General features: G+C 31.7%; 3 protein-coding genes across 3 annotated transcripts; 2 read left to right on the forward strand and 1 right to left on the reverse strand.

The window, feature by feature from the left end:
- The first annotated feature begins 8,219 nt into the window (after nucleotides 1–8,219).
- Nucleotides 8,220–9,475, forward strand: LOC102620818 (brassinosteroid-responsive RING protein 1). Its single transcript, XM_006476456.4, has one exon. The coding sequence runs from the start codon at nucleotides 8,383–8,385 to the stop codon at nucleotides 8,896–8,898; it is 516 nt and encodes a 171-aa protein (XP_006476519.1). The 5' UTR covers nucleotides 8,220–8,382; the 3' UTR covers nucleotides 8,899–9,475.
- A 5,007-nt stretch (nucleotides 9,476–14,482) lies between these two features.
- LOC102621112 (uncharacterized) lies at nucleotides 14,483–17,657 on the reverse strand. The gene is made up of 8 exons (XM_006476457.4): nucleotides 17,279–17,657; nucleotides 17,174–17,195; nucleotides 16,728–16,784; nucleotides 16,551–16,632; nucleotides 15,373–15,468; nucleotides 15,160–15,284; nucleotides 15,050–15,068; nucleotides 14,483–14,967 (listed from the first exon to the last, which is right to left on the reverse strand). The coding sequence occupies exons 1-8, from the start codon at nucleotides 17,379–17,381 to the stop codon at nucleotides 14,695–14,697; spliced, it is 777 nt and encodes a 258-aa protein (XP_006476520.2). The 5' UTR covers nucleotides 17,382–17,657; the 3' UTR covers nucleotides 14,483–14,694.
- Nucleotides 17,658–21,327: 3,670 nt separating this feature from the next.
- LOC102621384 (zinc finger protein CONSTANS) lies at nucleotides 21,328–23,289 on the forward strand. Its single transcript, XM_006476458.4, has 4 exons — nucleotides 21,328–22,144; nucleotides 22,269–22,445; nucleotides 22,589–22,717; nucleotides 22,915–23,289. The coding sequence occupies exons 1-4, from the start codon at nucleotides 21,587–21,589 to the stop codon at nucleotides 23,014–23,016; spliced, it is 966 nt and encodes a 321-aa protein (XP_006476521.2). The 5' UTR covers nucleotides 21,328–21,586; the 3' UTR covers nucleotides 23,017–23,289.
- Nucleotides 23,290–23,620: the final 331 nt, after the last annotated feature.

Consider the following 23,620-nt stretch of genomic DNA (forward strand, 5'->3'; position numbering starts at 1 on the left):
TCAGATTTTTACCCTCACTAATATTCAAAGGATGTCTACTTTACTCACGTTTCATAAAGGAAAAGATTGCCTCCACTTAAATATACAGTATAATTGAGAAAAGAATTACCCCATAATACTTTTGTGGGGGTTCAGACTGCTGCCTTCAATAGCTTTAACCATTCAGCCTAGCTATTTTAAGGGTGAGACTATTTGTACTTTAAAATTTACTACGGACATTCATTTACTCTACGCAATCATTCAATAAATTTCAAAAATTAATTTTCACTTTGAATATTTTTAATTAAGTCCTCATTTTCTCTCTACACTCATAAAATATTCATAATACGCAAGTAATAAACATATTTCATTTCTAATGGTTCCTAAGCATATTATCGAGATTCAAGATTTGACTTGAAACTGTTTAATTGAGATTTGATCCTAGGCCTTAGCTACACAGCATCATAGATGTATATATTCCCTAAAAAATTAACAGGTTTGAGAATGTGCAACACATATACCCATATATCCAATATGCATCTCTGTTTCAATTTATTTTCCTTACTTTTTCAATGAGTTTTTTTTTCCATATTTCATTTTTATTTATTCTTTCTATTTCCTTTGATGTTCTCTGTGAATGGTGAGTGTGAAATTTTTTCTGTACACATTTGTTCGTCCCCTAGTAATAGTATTTCTTTAATTATATTAACGATCTTGATAGTAAATTTAATTAAAATTATTTTAGTGCATATAAAATTTTATCAAATTACCGTGTGGAAGATTGGAAGTACAAATTAGAGTCAAATAGCTCTTGCCCTTATCTTAATCCCGCTTCGAAATTCGAAAATTGGGCCTTTTTAACAAAATTTAAGGTTGTCGTTTCGTTATTGTTCATGGAAAGATGGAATTGAATATGAATTGCCGAGTAGCAAATCGAAATACATGTAATGGGCCTGGTGGCCCACAAAATGGTGTTCAATGGGCTAATACAGAAAGCCTCTTAACTGGGCCTATGGCCCAGATTTCGTAAGGCCATTTTCTGGATCTCCGATCGGGTATATTAAGGGTGTGTTTGGTATCGTTTTTGTCTAGTCATTTTTTGTTTTATGAAAACATAAAAATATAAAACTTGTTTGGTGGATGCGTTTTTAAAACATAAACAAAAAATATAAAAATAAAAAACTTTTTGGTTTCCGCTTTTTCTTTGTAGGTGTGGAGAACGCCAAATTGGCGTTCTCTAGCTTTTTGTTTTCTGCCATCATGGGCCCCACAGTTTCAATGTAATAATTATTACTAAAATCTTGTGGGTTCCACATATTTATTAGATAAATAATTTATTTTAATATAACATATCTGTGATAAAAAAAAATACTATGCATACATTAATGAAAAATAAATTTAGCATAATTAAAATAAATAAACGTAACAATCAACAAATAATTTTTAAAATTCTCATAAATCATTTAAATACAAAATTAATTTCTTTCAAATCTTAGAAATTTACAAAATCAACAGATGATATTCTTCTTAAATTTTGACTAAATTTTTATTTTGAAAACATATTAAAAATATATATATATTATAATGTAATTATTGAAATATAATTTTTTAAAAAATATATACCAAATAAGACCTTATTATTTTAATTTTTCCAAATAAACAACCAAACGCATTTTTACAGTTTTCATTTTCAGACATTAGTTTAAAAATAAGCTGCCAAACATGTTTTTATTTTTATCAAAAACTTATCATTCTTGTTCTATAAAATAAAATCAAAAACACTATATAAAAAATAATACCAAACACACCCTAAGAGTGTCCAAAAGCTGACAGAATCACCTTTTAATTGCTGTTAGGAGTAGGCTTTTGACACAACTGAAACTTCTTCCTCATTTTTTTTAATTGAAATTACTTAAATAATTAAAGATAAATTAATTTATTTCTTATTTTGAATGAGAATTCAATCATACACTTAAAATAAATTGTTATTTTAAAAAAAATTTACATCGTCATAATTTTGATTTATATTGTAAATTTTAATTGAACAAATAATTTTTTTGAGAAACTTAGGAGAGCTTAGAATTATGGAGATAACAACACATAGTAAAAGAAAAATTAATTTAAGATTTTAAGATTCACATGTATTGTATAAATAAAAAAAACTTAAAAGAAATATCTTTTGAGGTGAAAATTTTATAGAATAATGATTAATTAATATTTTATAAATTAAATCACAGTTAGTTTAGGAAATAAAATTCAAAAGGGGCACCTGTTATTATTAGGAAACATCGGTCATAGGCCGAAGTTAAAAACATTCAGCGCGAGTAGATATGGCCAAAGAATTTGCACAATGAATGATCGGCAGACTTGGGACCCATGCCTGAAGAAACGAAAAGAAAACTCTCTCCTTATTTAATTATATGCAGTAAAAAGAAATAGTATGCTTTTAATAATAATCAGGCATACACTTTTCCTGCACACTTTCTCATCTTTCTTTAATTTCGTGCTTAGCATGCTAAGCAACCCCAAAGTATACATAAAATAATAGATTAGTGGACCATTGATTTGATATCTTAAGTTATACGTTTATCATTGTTGAAAAAACGGAAGATTTGACGCTGTCGCGGCCACAAACCCGCTGCAACAAACCATTTGCATTAATTTAATTTGGACCTGAATTCTAATTCTCTCCAGACATGTTAAACTAATCAAAGTTGCGTAAGATAACGAATACTAATTATTTATCAATATTAATTCTCATAAAAAAAAAAGTATCCGAAAAAACACTCTATATCAAGACGGCGCAATGTTATGCTACATTTTATAATTCAATGCAGAGTGTGCACATTCTCTTTTAAGTATTAGCGGACTTTCATAATTAATTAATTAATTAATTAATTAATACATATTTAATTTGTTTGAATCCACCATTTTTTTTTTCCTTACATGGGTAGTTAGGTGTTGCTTTGGAACATCCTTTTTGTTTTTACACACTTAATACGGTTAATTTGTTTGAGATTAGGATTAGACAGTCAATTAATCATTTTTATTCAAACCAAACAAACGATTCGATAATTCAATTATGAACGTTTTAAATTTGATCAATTTTCTCGATTTGAGAATTTACAAATAAACGAAACCCAACAGAAAAGCCAAAGAACCGCCCCCTATGGTCACTGTTTAAAATGATAAATTACTAAATGCTATAATAATAACAACAATAATATTCACAAGGAAAATTTTTTTGATGGGAAAGCGAAGACTCGCGCGATGTGGCTTGATGGATTTAAGCTTGAAATTACGAGCACCGATTGATTTTCTTCAAAATGGCCTGAGACTTTGCTAAATGGGTCACGGGGGTTAGGTAGAAATACATGAAACACGGACACCCTCACATGCCGTCGATGGCCCACCATTCTGACTCGTGCCTAAAATTTCGGTCGTTTTCTCTCTCGTTCATGTCATTCGGCTTTTCCTTCAGCTCCACAATCATAGAATTGTCAAATTTAATTTCTTTCTTCTTATTGAAAGAAAATTTACCCACGACATTTTTCACAAGTACGTTTAGGGGTGGGCATGGGTTGGTTTGGGTTGGATTTTAAGTCAATCCAAATCAAACCATAAAAATTTGGATCCAACCCAAACCAACCCAAATATTTTTAACCCAAACCAAATCAAACCATTTGAGTTTGGTTTGGGTTTGGTTTGAATTTTATTATCAAAATAATTTTTATTTTAATAAAATTTAATTATATCAAAATTATAATAATTATTAATTGTTATTAATTATTAAATTGATATTAAAATATAAAAAATATAGTGGATAAAAATTATAAATTTTACAATAACTTAATCCTTAAATTAAAGAATACTAGAAAATCAAAATAAAGTTTAATCACAAAAATTATTATTTCTCAATAAATAAGAACGTACACTTTAATAATAAACTTTCACAAACATGACATTAACAATCTAATAATAAATTTTGCCACTTTGTTATTTATTTAATTATGCAATATTTGTTTTTATTTATCGTTTTGGTAGTTTTGCGTTATGTTGTCTACTTATATGTTTAATTTTAGGGAGATTGCCAGTTTCCCCCCTACAGTAATCAACATATATTATTTTTCCCCCTTCTGCTTTTATAATGGCCAAAAACTCCTCTAATAATATAAGTTTACAATATTACCCTTATTTTCAACTATTCTTTTATTTATATTTATTCTAAATTAAATAAATCACATGAATAGAAACTAAATAAAAAATAAAGCATTAAAAATAAGAAATATTTGTTTTGATATGAACAAAAAAATTAATAATAAAATTTTTTTATACTTATTTATTTTTTGAAAATTTTCTTATAATAAATATATAAGAAAATTATTAGTCAAATGATAAAAAAAATTATTATAAGAAAACTTGATTGACAAATAAAAATTTATTATAAGATAAATAATAAAATATTTTACCTATACTTTTTACATTTAATTTTAAAATATTACAAAATATTTATTATAAGAAAATGTTCACAAAATAAATAATTACAAGAAAAAATTTTATTATTAATTTTTCTACTCATATCAAAATATATATTTCTTGTTTTAATACTTAATATGGGCATTACATTCAATTATTAACCAAAAATTACTCGACATCTAGCATATCGGACCCAGTCCAAGCCGAGTTATTATTGATCATTAATAGAGTCTCCTGCTCTTTCTATGATGATCTTTCCATGTGGGAGGAATTATTTTTGTAAATAAGAAAAAAAAATTATGTTATTTACAACAATATTTATTTAATTTTAATTTATTTTTACTGTTATTTTCATTTTCAAACTGTTGACAATTGATCACGCCGTAAAAAATTTAATGGTGGTCTTTCACTTATTTGTGTTAATTTATTTTGTTTTCATTTATTTCATTTGAAAATTTAAGTGTTGGGGTTTTATCCATAACCCATGGGTAAACCATACCCAAACCATAATTAAATGGTTTTCTACATAAAACCCACATCTAACCCATTTTAATGATTTACCCAACCCAAACCATTTAATTTGGTTTGAGTTTGGATAAACCCATGGGTTGTGGGTTTATGCCCACCCCTAAGTACGTTAGTCTAATACAGTACAGGCAATAATGAAAATGCAAAAATCATGCTTTGATGTTTCAAATGAGAAAGAGAGATGAACAAAACGACAGTCGTTTTCCTTTCTTATCGTTCAGAATGATTATTATCAGTTAGGGATTAAAAAAAAAAATGTTTAGAGAATCAATGGTATATATATAGGAAATTATAACTTTAGAGAACCGATTGGCAAAAATATATATAACTTCAAAATTTTGAAAATTTTCAACAAAGGGAGAGGTGAGCTTCTAGATAATAAAAACATTTTAGTCATTGAATTTGTAAGAACTAAAATTAATAAAAACTGGGCATAAGAGCAATGATTACTCATTGGACTCCCAATATAAGGAAAAAGGAAAAAAGAAAAAAAAAAGGACACACAGAGAGAGGCGGCCACGTGGTCGTTGTCAGTCCATATGGCCAATGACAAACATGCTCTCACATGTCGATTCAAGCGTGGCCCATAAATGATATTTGATCAAACCCTCTTGGCTCTTGGCATTGCATTAGCTTAATAAATGATAAATTGATAATGCAAATTGCTGTTAAGTTACTTAATTGTCTCAGTTAAAAACATCAGCTTAATTATTAAATTATTGGCTATTCTTTTGAAGCTTAGACAGTTTCTGACGTAGCTAAGTTGGACTATATACTTTTAATTTTTACCTTCCCAAAATGGACAGAATTTGATTCTTAGTTTCATCCTTATGGCAGGCAAGTTCTGGTAGGCAAATGTATTAACAATTGTTTTAAGAGTTGGAATTAATCGCGTACAAATCTTGCTTTTTGGATGGCTATTGCCCTAGACTTAGGATTGCACAAGCACAAATAAAATAAAGCGTTAGCTTGAAGATGTGTAAAATATTGTTAACTTGGTTTAAAAAAAAAAGGAAAAGGGGAAATGGATCTTCGGTTGGATTTAGCTGGCCTACCTGTTAAAATGTTCCTAATAAGGCCAAAATGCCAGCGAGCTTTGCTTAAATGGGTACTCATAGACTCATTTGAAAAGGGTTATTTTACAGCAAAGAGACATATAAAATTAGTTATGGAGAAAGAGCAGAGAAGAAAATTGACAGTGATTCGAGGGCTGAGGAAACAGAGACAGAGAACGAGACAAGTGAAACCAGGGTGTGTATTTGGGTGGGCCAAAATTTGTCGGAGCAGTATTTGAACAAAATGTCAGTCAGAGTTGGTGGGCTTACACTAACACCACATTGTAGAGCTGTGCTGAGCAATTAGCATGAAGGCATAATATGAACATGAGCTTCCCCACCCACATAACGCCGTCGGCTGTATTTTCCTTTTTTTTTTTCTTTCTTTCTTTCTTTTTCCCCTAATTTCATTCGTTTAAACCCATCTGTCTTTGCTGGTTCCATAGAGCTCATCACAATCTTTGTTCCCTTTCATAACCCCATTTATACTATGCCACTTGATTCTTGTCCATAATCACTCACAGTATATGTCACTGGCCATCCCCCTATTCTTTTAATGGTTAGTTAAATGGAGTTTGATGCAAGTTAATGTTATATTGTTAGGGTTCTTAGCTTGATTTGTAAAATTTGCTTATAGTACTACAAGAGATATGAAATTTCAATTCTTTTTGTGTTTTTTTTTAGTTCGTTTAGATTGAAATAAAAGTTTCTCACTTACTAAATATTAACATTTTTTTTTCATATTATTGCTTGAATTCAAGTCACTGTCGATGTAATGTACATTCACGGTCGGCTAAGTCACCGCAAAAATATATCTAACCATATGATATTAGTTACAAAATATTCTTAGTATAGCATTTGAGATTTCTTAACCTAACAACGCTTCAATATTAGTTAGTTGATCTCTTCAAAGGAGAAATTTTCTCAAATTAATTAGTTTAAATGTACAAGTTATAACTTTCAAAGAATAGGTCATTATATTATCACAAGTTAATGTTGTTGTGTGTCTTTAATTTCATAACTATAGATTTCTATCACCTTATCTAAAAAGTCTCAGGTCTCTCTATTGACTACGTTGATTATTATTATTAGCATTTATTTACTGGTGGGGAATTAATAATCTACCGACGAAGACTGTACCAACATTATCTTCTCACAAGCTAAAGAAGACAAAAGAAGAGAGTGATGGAGGCCTAAACTGTCCCAAGTCAAGCAATAAGGGCATTTGAACTGATATGTTTGGTGGTAACCCCATTTGAGATGGGACAACGACGCCATGATGTGTCGAATTCATCAAATTTCAACCCCACTAGGGCAATGACTTATGGTACTGATTCTCCATCAAGAACTTGTTTTGTGGGCTTCCTAATGTGCATAGGACATGAAGCATTAAAAAGAAATAGGAAGCCCACAAAACAACACTCAACACAATGCCTCCATCCATCTTTTTCTTTTTCTTTTTTCTTTCTTTTTTTGCCCTTTTGGTCCATCACTTAATGATTCGGATGCACTTTGCTTTCTCAATAAAAACCTTTCACAAACTTCACATTTATTATAGTTAAAAAGATATTTGGACTGTTACCGAGTTGAAACAATGTTACAAATAAGAAATTACTAAAGCAAATCTGTTTTGAAATAAAAAGTTCTTGGCTGCTAATTTAAAAAGAAAAAAGAAAAAAAGTTTTTGGTTCCGTGGGTCCTAAATATGTTGAATACGCGCACACGCACACACATACACTAATGACATAAATTTGAGACCGCAACTAAATTGCAAAGACAATCATCATAAAGTAAACCGTAAGCTTTATTCATAGTACTAAGAATTATATGATTAACTTTTTTTTTTTTAAATAACAGCGTCGTTATATTATACACGATACTGATCCCATATCATTATTATACATAAAATTACAATTTTTAATCTGAAAATACGACTTTTAAAAATGGATAGTCAAGTGATGTTGCCATTGCCAAAATTGCATAGAAAGCTTTTGCAGTTAAATGTAGCAGTAACACTTTTTTTTTTTTTTCAAATGATAGAAGTAATTAATAAGTATTGTACATTCAATTTATGGCAGGATGTGATTGCAGTAAGCACATAATTCAAAATGACAAGAAATTGTGGTGCATGCCTTCAAAGCAAAATAATAATAAAAATAGTAATTACTTTAAAGCCATCGTGTCGTTTCTGCTGTCATCCTCCATAAAAATCGAAACTCTTTACTGCTTCATTTCACTCGCAAAGTCTGAACAATCAAGGCCTCTCTATAAAACTAAATCCTCTCTGTTCTCTCAAATATTTTGAAAAATAATAACAACCAAAAAAAATATATATATATTAAGCATGGGCTTTCCAGTAGTTTACTCAGAGCTCATCATCCCGAAACTTCTCCTCCACACGCTTTCCGTTCTGGGTTTCATCCGAAAACTAATCACAATCTTGTTTACGTGTCTGGGTCTTCAAGATTTTCTGGAACCGGACATTGACGCGCCGGACAGTGCACGCGCTGCTGCTCCACTTCGTCCTCTGTCGGTCTCTGCGCTTCTAATACGGGAAATCCTGCCGGTCGTCAAGTTCTCGGAGCTCGTTGACCCGCCCGACAGCTGTGCCGTTTGTCTTTATGAATTTGAAGAACAGGACGAGATCAGACGGCTCACAAACTGTCGGCATATCTTCCACCGGGGCTGTCTTGACCGTTGGATGGCTTATGACCAGAAGACGTGCCCTCTGTGTAGGACGCCGTTCATTCCCGACGATATGCAGGATTCCTTCAATGAGAGGCTGTGGGCTGCTTCTGGGATCCCTGAGTTTTACGACGACGATCCTCCCCATTTTTCTCAGGTCACTGCAGATTTATAAATTTTTTTCTTTTCTTTTTCTTTTAGGGCGGTGGTATCTCTCTATATGTACATAGATGAAAATTTTAATCATTCGGGGAGAAAGGAAAAAAAGAAAAAGAAAAAGAAAATTGAGGAATTAATTATATGTTTTTGTACAGTTTTTTTTTTTTTAATTTTTGTTTTTATTTTCTGTTTAACATTTTGAGTCAATTTAGAGGAGATAATAAATCTGTGGAATGGATCTCAATAATAATTCTCTGTAATCGTGTTTTGATTTTTTTTATATATATATATATATATTTTTTTTTTTGTTTCACACTTCACTTTGTGAATTATGGAGTTTTGGTTTTTTTGGTGAGGTTCAGGGTACTACTACTACCCTGAATATGAGTGAATGGGATTGGATGGTTTGTCAAACACAACATATTGTTATTATTCTTATTACGTAATTCGAGTGTTGGCGTAATTTGACTGCTGGCCGGTACTTGACAAAACTCCGGTCGCCCAATTTTGTTTTAAAACTTTCCATTAATTCTGTTGTGGGGTAATATAATATTCGATCTACTTGATTTTACATATATAGATATAATTTCAGATGGTTGGTTGGTTGTCCAAATAAATTCACAATTTTAAGAACTCTGCTGCCAAGACCTTTATTTTTATTTTTGTCACTAATGATTCACAAATCCTCAATGCTAAATGTCGCACCAATTTTTTTTTGTTTTTGTTTTATATATTAATACACACACACACACATTAATTTCTTAGTTACGAAATTTAAATTTTAAGAAGCTGCATAAACAAAACTCATAATTTGAGTGGAGTCAATAGTAAGTAGAGTAACAAAAATAAAACTGAGGACTAAGGCGACGAAATTGGTGAAAGCAAAATTAATAAATAATGTGACGCCATCCAGGATTTCCGGGCATCTCTTTTCAGCTTTTACAACTTTTGGTATTGCAGATTCCTTTATTCTCTCGGCCTCTGTCTCTCTTATGTTATGTCATACGTTCGCATCATCAACTATTCCACACGAAAGAAAGATGATGAAATTTTCATTCATTCATTCATCGTGGCTAAAGATGGCCAATGGGCCGGGTGGCACATGGCACGACACGTGTTCGTACGGTACGGCACGGTACGAGCACGTTTCGGTGAGACATGAGGCACGGCACGCGGGCTTTAAAGAACGTCACGATTAGAGATGGGCCAAAGCACGGCACGCGAAAAAGCACGTAATAAGCACGGTTCATTAGTGGGCTAGCACGCGGTCCGTGAGCCATTAATAGCACGTGGGCCAAAATATATCTAAGTAAATTTTTTTAACAAAAAGTAAATATAAAATGTTATGAAATTAAAGTACAATATCTTGAAATTAAATGTTTTAATATATTTTTTAGCATACACTTTTAAAAATTAATTTAAATCATTAAATCTTAGTTTAAATAAATATTCTAATCTTTTATGTTTATAATTTATTAAATGAATAAGTAAATATCATGATTTTAATAAATAAAATTATAAATATCATAATTTTATTTATGATATTTATTAAATGAATAATGTTATTTATGATATTTAATTTTATTTATGATATTTATTTAATTATTTATTTATGTTTATAATTTATTAAATGAATAAGTAAATAATTAAATATCATGATTTTAATAAATAAGGTTATAAATATCATAAATTTATAAATTGTAAATAAAAAATAATTTTTTTACAAAATTAATAATAAAATATTTTTCATATGAAATATTTTTCATATTAATATTAAATCATAACTTAGTTAATATTTAATAGAGATACGTTTCATTTGTGAATGAAATATTTTCCATTTAATACACAAGAAAAATTATGATAAATTAAAAATTACATTTTCATTAAATGAAATTAAAGTACAATTATAATATTAGTAATTCAAATAAAATTAGGTGTAATTTGCATCACTACAGTTAACAGTACATCCCAACTAAGCTGGCACCTACTGAACCATCTATCATTTGCAAATTTACAACTTTCTCACTAATAAAAATTGTTTCAAAAAGTTACAAGAAAAAAAAATCTCTAGTCTTTGGAAGTGGCTTCAATGTTCAGTACTCTGCATAATCTGGATCCACTTCATCTTGATCAACATTCAAACTCTCAATTTGTTTAATTAAAGCATTTTGTCAATCTTGTTGCACTCGGCGTTCAGCATCTTCCCAATCTTTCAAACACAACAAAGAGTCTAATATCTCTGATGACAATCTTGACCGATGTTCATCTAGAAATTAATTATTATAATGATTATTCGAGGATTGTATTTTTAATTTTAATTAATTATTATTATGATCTATGGAATTAAATTTAATTAAATTTATGTATTGTTGTGTTATGAATTATGATTGATTATTGTGAAATAAAATATATAGTTGTGAAATTGTGATAAACTAATAATAAAATATTAATTACTCTCTTAATAAAAATTAATATGATTATGATTGTGAATATTATTATTATGTTGGTGGGCTTAAAAAAGCACGTCAGACACGTGGGCTTAAATAAAGCACGCTAGGCACGTGGGCTTGAATAAAACAAGCTAGGCACGTGAGTTTTTTTAGGCACGCTAAAAAAAAAAAAAGTTGGTGGGCTTTTTTTAGGCACGGCCCATGGCACGGCATGAGAGGGCTCGTGCCGTGGGCTGTGCCGGGCTCAACTGAAAAAAATGTAGGCACGGCGCATTAGCCATAGTTAATCGTGGCTCATTCTCCTTCATTTATCATTTATATGAATGAAGAATATATAAATGTAATCAAAATCCCTATATTTTTAATGATTCATTTTGCAAAATATCTTCATTGTTGCAATATAAATTAAAGTTGATTACTCTGCATCTTATAAAATGAAAATGTACGGAATTGGATTGCATGTCCCTCCCCCCGTCGGTCAAATAATCTGCGGCCTCTACAAATTTTACTTCAAGATTTGGAAACACTTGTTGAAAGCTTAAGATATGTTGGATCAATCCCAATTCCCATCCATCTGAATGGTAACTAATATGGAACTAGACGCTTCAAGATTTTTATTTTATCACTTGCAAGTTGCAACAATGTTATTCGGTATACTTAATTTAAAGCATGCTATTAATTAGTTGATTAATTAATTAATATTTTCGTATGGCTTGCAGGGTGCCTGCCTTCAAAGGAGGATTGATTACACAATCCTTTTTGTTTGCTGACCAACTGAATTCAATCAAATCTTAAACGACGAGGTAAGAGATCTGTTAAAAAAATAAATATAAATAATTTGGGAGATCAACTGTTAACACAAATAATCTATGTGGGATGGATGGATTCCGAAAGTGCTTCTAAGGTTGAATGATGATCCAAAATTAGGTGTGTTGGGTGCAAATCCTAAGGTTGAATTCACAAATAACAAATGATAATAATTAAGATTTAATAAAAAAAAACGTTTAATAATGTAAAATCATATATATATATATATATATATATAACGTCTGAGCAAGACTTTGCCTCCTGAGCGTGATTCAGTTTGACCGTAAGTCGGTAACAGTTAGTATTTTGTAGGTAAAGCGTCTTATTCCCATCCAAAACCTTTGAAGAATAATTCGCAATGAGATGAGAGAAGCGAGATGGTTTGGTGCAGCGGCTAATGAACGGGAAGAGTGTCAGTGGAACATTTATGTGCTGCCAGGTGGCAAGCTTATGATAAATGAGCCCACACGCACACCGTGACCACAGTTGGTGTTGTCTAAAAGTCCAATCTGCGAATAATAAAAAACGACCACCGACCCAAATATGAAATGTTTGGACATTTCATTCTATCTAATTCAAAAATTTGTGGATCTGTTTGCAAATAAACCAAGTCCATGCCTCACCTAAATTGTGAGAAGCCCACCTTCATTTTTCAGTTTGGTTGAGGGGGGAGGATGAAGGAGAAGAAAATAATTTAAATTTTATTTTTATTTTTATTGTTTGGTTGCATAAAATATTTAAGAATTTAATTCTTATTAGAATTTAATAACCATTATAATATAGAATTTGAATTTTACGCCAAGGGGTGAAGAATTCAAATTCCTCTTATGTTGGAAACCAAAGCTTTTAAAATTATCCTTCAACATTTTAACTAATTTAATGCCATTAATAATAATAATAATTTAATATTTTATTTTATCAATTTAATATTATAAAAAAATTATAATAATTAAATTTAATGAATGATTTAAGAAACTTAATTAAATAAATAAACTTATTTATTTAATATGAAAATATAGAATATAAATTAATTGCGCTGGACCCTCATACCATCGTTGGAAGCTGCCGAAATTTTGTCGGAAAGTCACTGGCTAGCGTTGACTGCCACCGTTGGCCGCTTTTTATTTATATTAAATTATATTAAATAGTTTAATACATTAAATTATTTTATATTTCATATTCAATATAAATCACGATTTTTTAGGACTTTTTGACATTAAAAAAGTTTGGTATTGATATTAAATTATATTTCATTATTAATATAGGTAATTTAGTATTTAAGGCAAAGAATTAATTTGTCTAAAGAAAAAAAATTATAATTCATTTGCCTATCAAATTTTATGTCAAACCAAACAAATATCCTTCTCTACTCTTTTCTTTTCCCTTCCCCTCCATTCCACTCTTTTTTCTCCTCCCTTTTCTTTAAAGCAAACATGGCCTTAGTTTCTTCAAATGAAACAGCTTTTCATCTCCAAATACTGCCGGAACAAACTTGCTTCCTGATTTCTCTTTAAAACGGTTCAAAGCTCATTGCTATGTAAGATTACATAAACAATTATTATTCTTTTTTAATAAAAGTACCATATTGCTTAATGAATATAATTTTACTTTTTAATCGGGCCACGATAACTTACGTCATGTAGACAAGCAGCGGTGTCGCTGTTTGCTATCAGCGTGATGCAAGTTCCATCGTCCACTGGTGATAGTGAACCGTAATAAAAAAGGCTCGGTCACCTTAAAGAGTGTTTGATTAACCCTTTCTACAAATCAAGTTAATTATTTTTTTCATCTTCAGTGATGAAAAAACTACATTATCTTTATTATTTTTTTAAAATAAATTATTTAATAGCCATATAACACACTATCTACTTTCATTTCATAACTATATTTTTTCCCCACAACAAATATGACTTTTATGCTACACCAAATAGCACATTTATCAATTAAGAGATTACTGCCAATAATTATTCCAAACCTAAAGCACCCTTGAACTATGACCCTACTTGGTATCAAAATGCTATAACTTCTAAGCCACAATTGTTGTGGAAAAAAAAAACTATGAATTAAAATGTAATAGTGTGTAATAAATATAATTTTTAAATAATAATTTTGTGAAAAATAATAGAGATTATACAAATTTTTATCATAAAGTGTAAAATCAAATCAACTTTTAACTTTCAAGTCATGACAGCTAGTGTTTACCAAACATATTTGTGATACAACTTCTAAACTACAACTATCCAATCTCAATACTTATCTAAGCCTATATAGTTTCAGTCACAGCAGGTGACTAGAAATACCAAGATTTGCAGATAAAAAGTAGACAACTAAGCAAACAAAATATATAAGAAAGTAAATATGTTTTTTTACTCAATAATTATGAATCAAAAGATTCAAAACACACAAGTATACTGCTGTACCAGTCGTCTATTTGCAAGTGAAAGGTCATATGGAAGTTTGGAGATCGATTAAAACCCCAGTCCATACCTCAAAAATGTCTCAGAAGTTCATTTTCACAAACCAATATCAAACATGCACCACAGCGGAACTAGGCCTTAATGGGTAGGAGGTGGGTAATGGCCTTGATTGTATGCAGGCGGGGGATAACCTCCAGCTGGATAGCCTTGACCTTGGGGTGGTGGGTAGCCCTGACCCTGAGGTGGTGGATAGCCTTGAGGAGGATAACCATATGCTTGTTGTTGAGGTGGATATCCAACCGTCGCAGGATATGGCTGATCAATGCGAGACATCTGTTGATGAGGGGGTACCGCCATTGGTTGTGGACCAAATTTACCATCCCTTTTGTCCATTTCAACCTTGTGCTGTGTCTGCAGACAATTCAAATAAACTGTGAAGAAATATTTCGTTATAATGTAATTTCATTTGCATGTGGTTGAATCAATTGCATACCTGCATGCAGGCACAGACCCTGCAAACCAAAACATAAAGCAGAATCAGTAGGATATTTTGCAGCCATTTTGCCTAGGAGCTTTCAGTGTGGAAAGAAGGAAAACACTTACGTGCAATAAACTAAATCAGCCAATAGATTCAGTATCTGTGAAGCCTCCTGAAGTTCATCACTTCCCACGATGCATGCAACTAAGGAAAATATGCATGCAAGTTGGCTGAGGCAAAACATAAACCCCTGCATACAAATAAGAAACACATATAACAAATAAACAAAGATGTGTAACTATAGCAATAGTGTTAATAGATAATGTAAGTGACCGTACAATGATGCAATTATCACAGGCAGTTGTCTGGATGTTAAATTCATCTTGCAAAAGAAAGCGCGTAGAGGCCACCGAATTGGCAAAGCAGCAAAAAACCTGGATGTTAAAAAAGAAATGGTTTCAATAATTAACAAAACAGAAGCTATTTACAACTGCTACATTGGTTTATAAACTGAAAACCCAGTAAATGGGGATTATAATATTTTCTCACAAGAAAGCATGCTGTATACTTCATAAGTTATCCAAGAGGTACAAGATGAGAGGGTTAAGCAACAAAGGAACCAATAAAAACACCTTTATCCTTAGAAGCCAAAATAAGGGGTAATGCATATCTAGTGGCCATAAACCTAGACATCAGCAGAGCTAAATCACATGTGATTTTTGGTAAAAATTAACTAGAAAGATCAACTGTGTAGACTAATATCAAAAGGATCATGACAAATGAATTCATTTCCATTTCTGCTTCCTGTAGATAACTGTCTCTAACATACCCAAGCGCATTCCTTTGTGACATAAAAATGTGGGTAGACTTGCTGCTATAGTCCAGAGACAAAAGACTGACAGGGCTAGCTTGCACATGAAAAGGCAGAGAGTTGTACATTAAAGCATGTACAACATATATGAATTGGGATTTTGAAACTGCATATATTGAGGAATTGGCATTAAACATTTACATGCAGGTTTTACTGAGAGTTTGAAGACAAGATTTAGAGCTTGAAGATTAACTGGCTATATAAAGGTAAAAGATGTATGAGCTATGTTTGTTTTGTTGACAATGCGATAATCCATACAAGTAAAGGTCATTTGATTCTCTCATATGTGGAGAAAGAGTGAGAATCTATCAAAAATTTCCAATCTCTTCCAATTATAAGATGTCGATACAAGGTCATCAAATATAACGCTCACAAGTTAGGGCCAGACAAACACACAGAGGCATGCGCAAACACTCTCGCAGTAAAGCAAATATAATTCATAGCACAAATACATTCACTTTAACTAATATCAGAATTTCCAAATTCCAATTTGTCTTCAATGGTAGTTCTTGCTCCTTATTTCTTGCTATTGCTTTTCTTCACCTCATAAAAATTCTAGGGTATCGGTTAAACTAAGAACCTCCAGATCAAGTAAAGACAAAATGAAGCTGTAACACACTAACATATCCAAAATAAATTCCATACCTCAGTGGCGAGGCAGATTTCAGGGCATTTACTTTCTCCACACTTGCCGCTACAGGGCATATAACCAGCACAACAAACATACCTGTAACAATTAAGAAAGAACCACATTTAGACCAAATGATTTCATATTATACCAGTTTAGATCACAGTTGAAACGGAATCAGAAGTATCACTAACCTGGACATGTCATTGTAGAGCGCCCGTTTCCGAAGCAAGTAGGATACACATGGTCCACTGTAAATGAAACAAATGTGAATAAGTTTATTTAGCGACACAAAGGAGAGAAAAACTCAAGAGTGGATACATTGCGAATTCTGATATAATAGGAGAAAAGGAAAAAACGAAAAGAAAAGGAAAGCACCAAATTTCAAGCGAGAAGTTACAACAATAAATGGCATACGGAATCAGTAAAAATTGCAATAATCATTCTAAATGCACTTAAAATTGAACAGAGCTGATTGGCATAACTTTTAGCTTCCTGTCAGCAAGTCAACTCATCATTCGCTCTAACCCTAAACTGACAAACTAAACGGAAACCTAAAAATCATAAAATCTAATTGATAAATCAACAGATCCATAGATTAAATTAATTACAAAGAAATCAAATAGTTCTAGAGACTCACCAGATACAAGAAAAGCAGCAATCTGCAGAGTCAACGAAGAAAACAAAGAATCAGCAACAGAAATAACAAAATACAAACATATTAAATGCGACCGCGTTTACATACAGGGAGGATCTTGAGTCACGGTATGCATGAGATCGGTGTGCCAGAGATTCTGGTAATTTTGACGGAGCTCCATCTTCTGCAATTTATCGTTCGATGTCGCCATCGTTACAGGATCCGGGATTAGTTGATCGATTAAGCTCCCGGAGTGGTTTTGATTTTAAAATTGAATGGATTTAAAGGAACAGATGGATAGACAGATCGACGGATAGAAGAACTCAAAACGACGTCCCGTTTTGGCGAGACTTCCAATTTACAAGTCCATCCAAAGACTTCCAAGAAGACTTGGACAAAACGCAATAACCAATGGGATTTTAAATTTCGAATTAAGGCAATTGCTAAGTTGGATAAGTTGGATCAGTTATATGTTTTATGATGGAGTACAGTGAATTTATAACAATTTAGATTTAATATTTATCTATATGATCGTTATCAGTGATAAATTTAGATTTAATATATAATTATGTAATCACACGGTCATAATCAGTGTTCTATTGTAGAGCTGATGCTGATATAACTTAATCAGATCCTCGAATTAACTTGTCTTACACAGCCGCGTTTTATTGGCTGTGTTAATGACTTTGCTGATCTGGCAATGACTGAGTCAACGATTTATATTTTAGTATACGGTTGCCTTTGCACGCAGGAAACTTCTGTATTTGCTACTTTTCTTCGCAGAAATTACTTGTGTGCTACCGCCGTGCCGATTATGCCATACATCCTCCGCTAATATCGCGTCAATTACATTTTTTGAAAACAATGATTCAATGATCAGATTAAAAAATCATCACAAACCTCCTTTTTGTTTTTTTCTTTTCTATTTCAATTTCTGAGGCATTACAGTGCAATTTGATTAATTTTTTATTTACCGCTTTTGGTAAAATCGTTTTTGCACTATACATATGTAGAAAGCCTTTTTTTAAAGTATTTATTAGTGTATTTGCTCTATCTCAAATTTTAGTTTTTTTTTTTCATGCAGTAAAATTTTATTTGAGTCAGCTTTTGGGATTTTATAATCATTAGATTTTATCTTTATGTTTATTACCTTTTTTAAAATAAAAAAATAAAGAATTAGATAAAATTAAATAACGAAGATAAGACTGTCGGAGACCGTGAATTGGATTTCTCTGTAACTGGTAAAAGATGTAAAAACCTCACTAAGTTGAGTCTTAAGATCCGTGTATAGTAAAACTTTAATGCTCTAGTGCAGTTTATTAATAGCGATGAAGTCTCATTTTGTATTTGGACTTATCATTAATTATCAACTCATGGTCTTAGGTCACCACAGTAATAGAGAAATACATGACTACATTCATTTTAAGATGCAGAAGAAGCAAGTATTAGAATTACCATAATCTTTGTAATTAATAATAATAAAAAAGAAGGAAATGTACTGGAAATTTTCACAAATTCTACGAAGAATTAGTGACAGCAGCAGGTTTAACATGAGTTTTGTTTCCCGGATTTGGAAATGTTGCAGCCCGCAGTGGTGCAAAGTTGGCTTTGGCAGTGTCAGGTTTAAAATGAGTTTCGTTCCCAAGTCTGGAAATGCTGCGGTCCACGATGTGGCACCGTTGGCTTCGAAGTTAAATGCTATTGTAATTTGGTTAGAAGAATGCCCAACGGATATTTGTAACGAAATTCCCCTCTTTTTGTTTTCTTTTAATAAAGAAAGGATATGGTGTTAAATTTGTAAAGAGTGATGTTACACTTACTTGAAATTTTTAATACGGTGCCGATATTCTCACAATACTTTGTAATAAAACTCAGCATCTCTCTCTCCCATCTCTTTTCTCCCTCACGAGACAGCTTAGGTCTCTCTCTCTCTCGTCCCCATGCTGCTAACAGTCACAACTCTGTTCTCCTTTGTGTGTAAATTATGAAAAAAAATGTGCTATAAAGGAGGGAGACGCGTAAATTATAGCATAAGGCATAAGCTCAATGTTTAGGGGCTGTAAATTTTTTTAAATTCTTTTCAAATAATGGGCAATATAATTTATTCAACAGAGTAAAATAATTTGAGGGAGCAAACTACATTTTCCAAGTACTTCATCAAACAATCAAATCACAACATGAAAAGCTTGAAATAAACATGATTCCCAAAGGGCATCAAGGTTTGCATAATTTGATTCCAATTTACAACACTCAAGTGACGATTTAATTCTGATTCACAACACTCAAGCAGAAGACCACCACCATCCACAAGTAATTCAACACAATTTTCTAAATAAATTAAAGATTTCATTTAGAGCAACAAATTGAGATACGTGAGAGAGAGATCTTATGGTTACTGCACGGCGAGAGAGAATGGAGCTGAGACTATTAGCGGCATGGAGACAAAAGAGAGAGACCCGAGCTATCTTGTGAGGGAGAAAGGAGGCCGGAGAGAAAGACCCGAGCTGTCTTGTGAGGAAAAAAAGAGAATGGAGAGAGAGACTTGAGCTGTCCCATAAGGTAGAAAGCATAAAGAAAGGAGGCTTGCTGCATGTGAGTTTTGTTGCTCCCCTCTCATGTGTGGATGTGGTGTTAAACTTTACAGCAAAAAGTGTTCGTTTTGTGCAAAGTCTTGTAAGGACATCATTTTCCTATTTAATATGTATTCCAATTGATGCATCATTCATAGAAATCTACTATTTGAATTAAAAATAATAAGATTTAATAATTATTTATCACTTGAACCAATCATTCAAATGAATTCATTATCTGAATTAATACTTATAAGGTTTAATAATTATCTCTCATTTAAACCAATCAAATAGTGACACATTATTTCTCACATTAGTTATGATATAAACAAAGTATACTAACTAACTAAATAATCATGACATTAATAGATTTCTAAATTTTCTGGGCATGATATTTTAAGTGCAGAAAAATATAAGATTAAGATAAGATTATAGTATGAGACAATAATGATAAAATAAAATTAAGAATCTTAAAACGACAAAAAATAAATGAATGACGAGAGAGAAAAATCACAATTAGCACATTTTATGTGGCATGTCATAATTAATATAATTAAAAATAAAAAAATGATATAAATAAATTATGTGTGCAAGTGAAATTTTCATTTGTATTAAACTATTTTTACAAAAGAGCATGTACATGCCTCATTGCTCATAAATTGATGGGAATCTAACCAAAAGATAATATTAAAAAAAAATTGTGGAGAGGGTCTCAAATTTTACGAGAGTAACAAATACAATGTTTAAATTTTGAAAAACTTATAAAAACAGTATAGATGGAAATTAAGGGAAATAAAAACTAGAGAGTTTTTATAATTATAGCAAAGGGATGACCACATAATGGGCACATTATGATATTATTAATACTTATTCACTTTTTATGAATATTAATTTTCATTATATTTCATAAGTATATTTATTCTGGCTCTAACATTTTCGTTATAAGTTTTATGCGGAAAGATTTTAGACCAAAAAAAAAAAAGTTTGAGAAGAAAAAAAGTTTTTGTCTTACAACAAAAAACTTGTGACACTGCATCATTGGAGTTTATATATATATATATTAAACATTACCGATTTTCTTATATGCATGCATAGCTTGTAGATGACGAGCATACCGTCAACTTTTTGTGAAAAATAAAAGAATATGACCTCAAATTTTATGAAGCGGCGAATAATGAATATGATTGTTGATCTTAAAGTATGAAAAATATGAAAAAATTACTAAGAAATTGGAAAGAAAGAGTTAAAATATATATAAAAAAAACAACAACAAAAGAAAGGGCCTCAAATTTTAAGGGAGCCTGCCACGATTATATTATGACATCAATTTTAAAAAACTTATAAACAACATATAATCCGTAATTTCAAGTTACAATTATCACAATAACTACTAAAACTTGGGAGTATTTTCGTTGCAATTTGTAAGGTGGTAAAGCAGAGGACCCGTACGTAAGGAATTATTCTCTTTGAATTAAAAAAGAGTTAATGTAAAGACAAGGGGCACAAGAGCGAAGTGCTTTCCATTTTATATAAATAGCACAACTGGAGTAGCCTCTCTCCATTCTTTTTGTTTGAAATTGTATTTTTTTGTTGGGAGAAAGCAGAGAAACAGCTTTGTCTTTGTCTTCTTGGTCCTGGTCCTGGTAGATGTGTGAGCCCTGACTAAATAAATCAGAAACCAAGTGTCACTTGTGCTTTGTGGCCCGTTTCAGAACCAAATAGAATACACTGACAAAATAGCATGAAAAAATATTAGTCATTTGTCCAGAAGCAAAAACAGCAGATTCTCTCAATTCTCGAGTTTGTTTTTTCTTTTTATTGGTTTTCAATTAAGGAAATTGCTCAAATGTCTTCTGATCTTTACACGTTTGACAACTTCTTTACTGATTCTTTCTCTCCATTTTGTGACCCCTCCGTTGATATTCTTGAAGCAAACAACTACAACCCAGTTGATGAATCCGCTTCAATTGACCAATTTGCTCATAGTCTACTCTCTAGTTCACCACCAAGCAACCTTCTTGGAAACCTAAGCATTTGCCAAACCAACAGCAACCATTTGCAGACTCTTGCACCAAATGGGTATCAAGATTTCTCTTGTTTGGACTCAATGGAGGTCAAAAGCGAGGATTCTCTTGTAGGCTTTGATTCTTCTTCTTCTTATAACCAAATTCAACAAGAACCTCTGGTGCTTCCTCACAGCTATAGCGGTGTTGAAAATGTAGCTAAGTACATGCAAAGAAGCTACAGCAGCAATTGTTTCGATGGCAAGCCTGGTTTCTCCTTTCAGCCTCGCTTTGATTCTGTCCTGGAGTCTCCAAATTTCCATAATCAAGCCTTAAGCTCACCGGAAAACAGTTTTTTCGCTGGACAAATGAGGAGGGTTTGCAGCACCGGAGATTTACAAGTTAGTTCACGTTCAAATTCGAATTCAATCCCCTGTTCTGTTTCTGCTTCGTCCGTTTTATTTTTATTTTTTGGCCACCTTAATGTTTAATTGACTTTTACCTTTTTCTACTTGGGACTTGAAGAATACAAAAATTCCACATAAAAGCCAAAGGTCTTTTTCAAGTCCTTTAGCAACGGAGAGCTCGTTTATGGAGGAAGCAAACTTTAAAGTTGGTCGATACAGTGCCGAAGAGAGGAAAGAAAGGATCTTGAAGTACAGAGCCAAGAGAAATCAAAGGAATTTCAACAAGACAATTAAGGTATTTAATTAATGTTAATTTTGTTTAATTAATCAATGACTGTATCTTCTTCATAGAAAATTAGAAATAGAATAACCAACCACTTGAGAGTATGGTTTTATTTTGTGTTTTGATTTAATTATTGTTTTTATTTTGGGACAAAGTATGCCTGCCGCAAAACGCTAGCCGACAACCGACCTCGCATACGTGGCAGATTCGCACGCAACGACGAAGCTGGTGATGTTCCCAAAGCTGCATATTCTGCCAGAGATGAAGACGAAGATGAGCTCTGGGTACTCTCTCTCTCTCTCTTTCTCTATATGCATATATTCTTTCTCTTCTTTTTATTCTTCTTACTATTTTTTTTAAATTATAATAAAATAATAAAAATTTATTTTAGTAAACCATTCCGGTACTTTCTTAATTTCTTTAATGTTATCATTGCAATGATAATCTTTATTAAATGTGTTATTAATTTGGCTCCTTGCAGCTTGATGGGTTGCAGCAAGAAGAAGAAGAGGATGGGGCAAACAGAGGAGGAGGAGGAGGGCCTTTTGTCAGCAGTTTTGGCCAGTATTATGGCTACTATTGAGATAATTAACTAGCCGAAGCATCTCTAATATTTTAGGTTCATGCAATTGCAGCATGCACCTATAATGCCCTTTTGAGCTAAGAAACTCAAAAGGACTTCGAATAAGTTAGTGCGTGTTGCTGAATTTATTTTTCAAGGTGGGTAGTTGTAGACTAGGTATAGCAGCCTTTTTTTTTTTTTCATATTTTCTCAGTTGTATTTGTATATACGATAATGAATGGTAATAATGACTTTACAACAAAGAAATGACTTTACAACATGACATAAGGTGACACTGGCTTTGTTTTTTTTTTTTTAATACTAATTACACATCCGTATTACACAAATATTTATAACTGCTATTACAATATATATTATACTAATATTTACAATTAGATATACATATATGACATAAGATGACACTTGCAATGGGATGTCTCTGCTCACTCGCATTTCACAAGAGAAAAAGACTTACAAATAAACTCCACACAATTATGCATAATGTTTAATTGAGAGAGTTTTAAGTTCATAAGGACTCGAACTTCTACCCTCACAATCCTTCTTAACTATGAGAATAGAGATTAACTACTGGGCCAAAGGCCCATTAGCCACACTCGCTTTGTTA

Source organism: Citrus sinensis, chromosome 3 (assembly GCF_022201045.2).
Source record: "Citrus sinensis cultivar Valencia sweet orange chromosome 3, DVS_A1.0, whole genome shotgun sequence".
Taxonomy (NCBI): Eukaryota; Viridiplantae; Streptophyta; class Magnoliopsida; order Sapindales; family Rutaceae; genus Citrus; species Citrus sinensis.

Bases quoted from the DNA above. Each gene is read 5' to 3' on its own strand.
- LOC102620818 (XM_006476456.4), top strand. From the start codon at position 8,383: ATGGGCTTTCCAGTAGTTTACTCAGAGCTCATCATCCCGAAACTTCTC.
- LOC102621112 (XM_006476457.4), bottom strand. From the start codon at position 17,381: ATGGCGACATCGAACGATAAATTGCAGAAGATGGAGCTCCGTCAAAAT. The intron at 17,196-17,278 runs GTATGTAAACGC...TTGACTCTGCAG, and splicing joins CGTGACTCAAGATCCTCCCT to ATTGCTGCTTTTCTTGTATC. The intron at 16,785-17,173 runs GTGAGTCTCTAG...TTTCATTTACAG, and splicing joins TGCTGCTTTTCTTGTATCTG to TGGACCATGTGTATCCTACT.
- LOC102621384 (XM_006476458.4), top strand. From the start codon at position 21,587: ATGTCTTCTGATCTTTACACGTTTGACAACTTCTTTACTGATTCTTTC. The intron at 22,145-22,268 runs GTTAGTTCACGT...TGGGACTTGAAG, and splicing joins GCAGCACCGGAGATTTACAA to AATACAAAAATTCCACATAA. The intron at 22,718-22,914 runs GTACTCTCTCTC...GGCTCCTTGCAG, and splicing joins AAGACGAAGATGAGCTCTGG to CTTGATGGGTTGCAGCAAGA.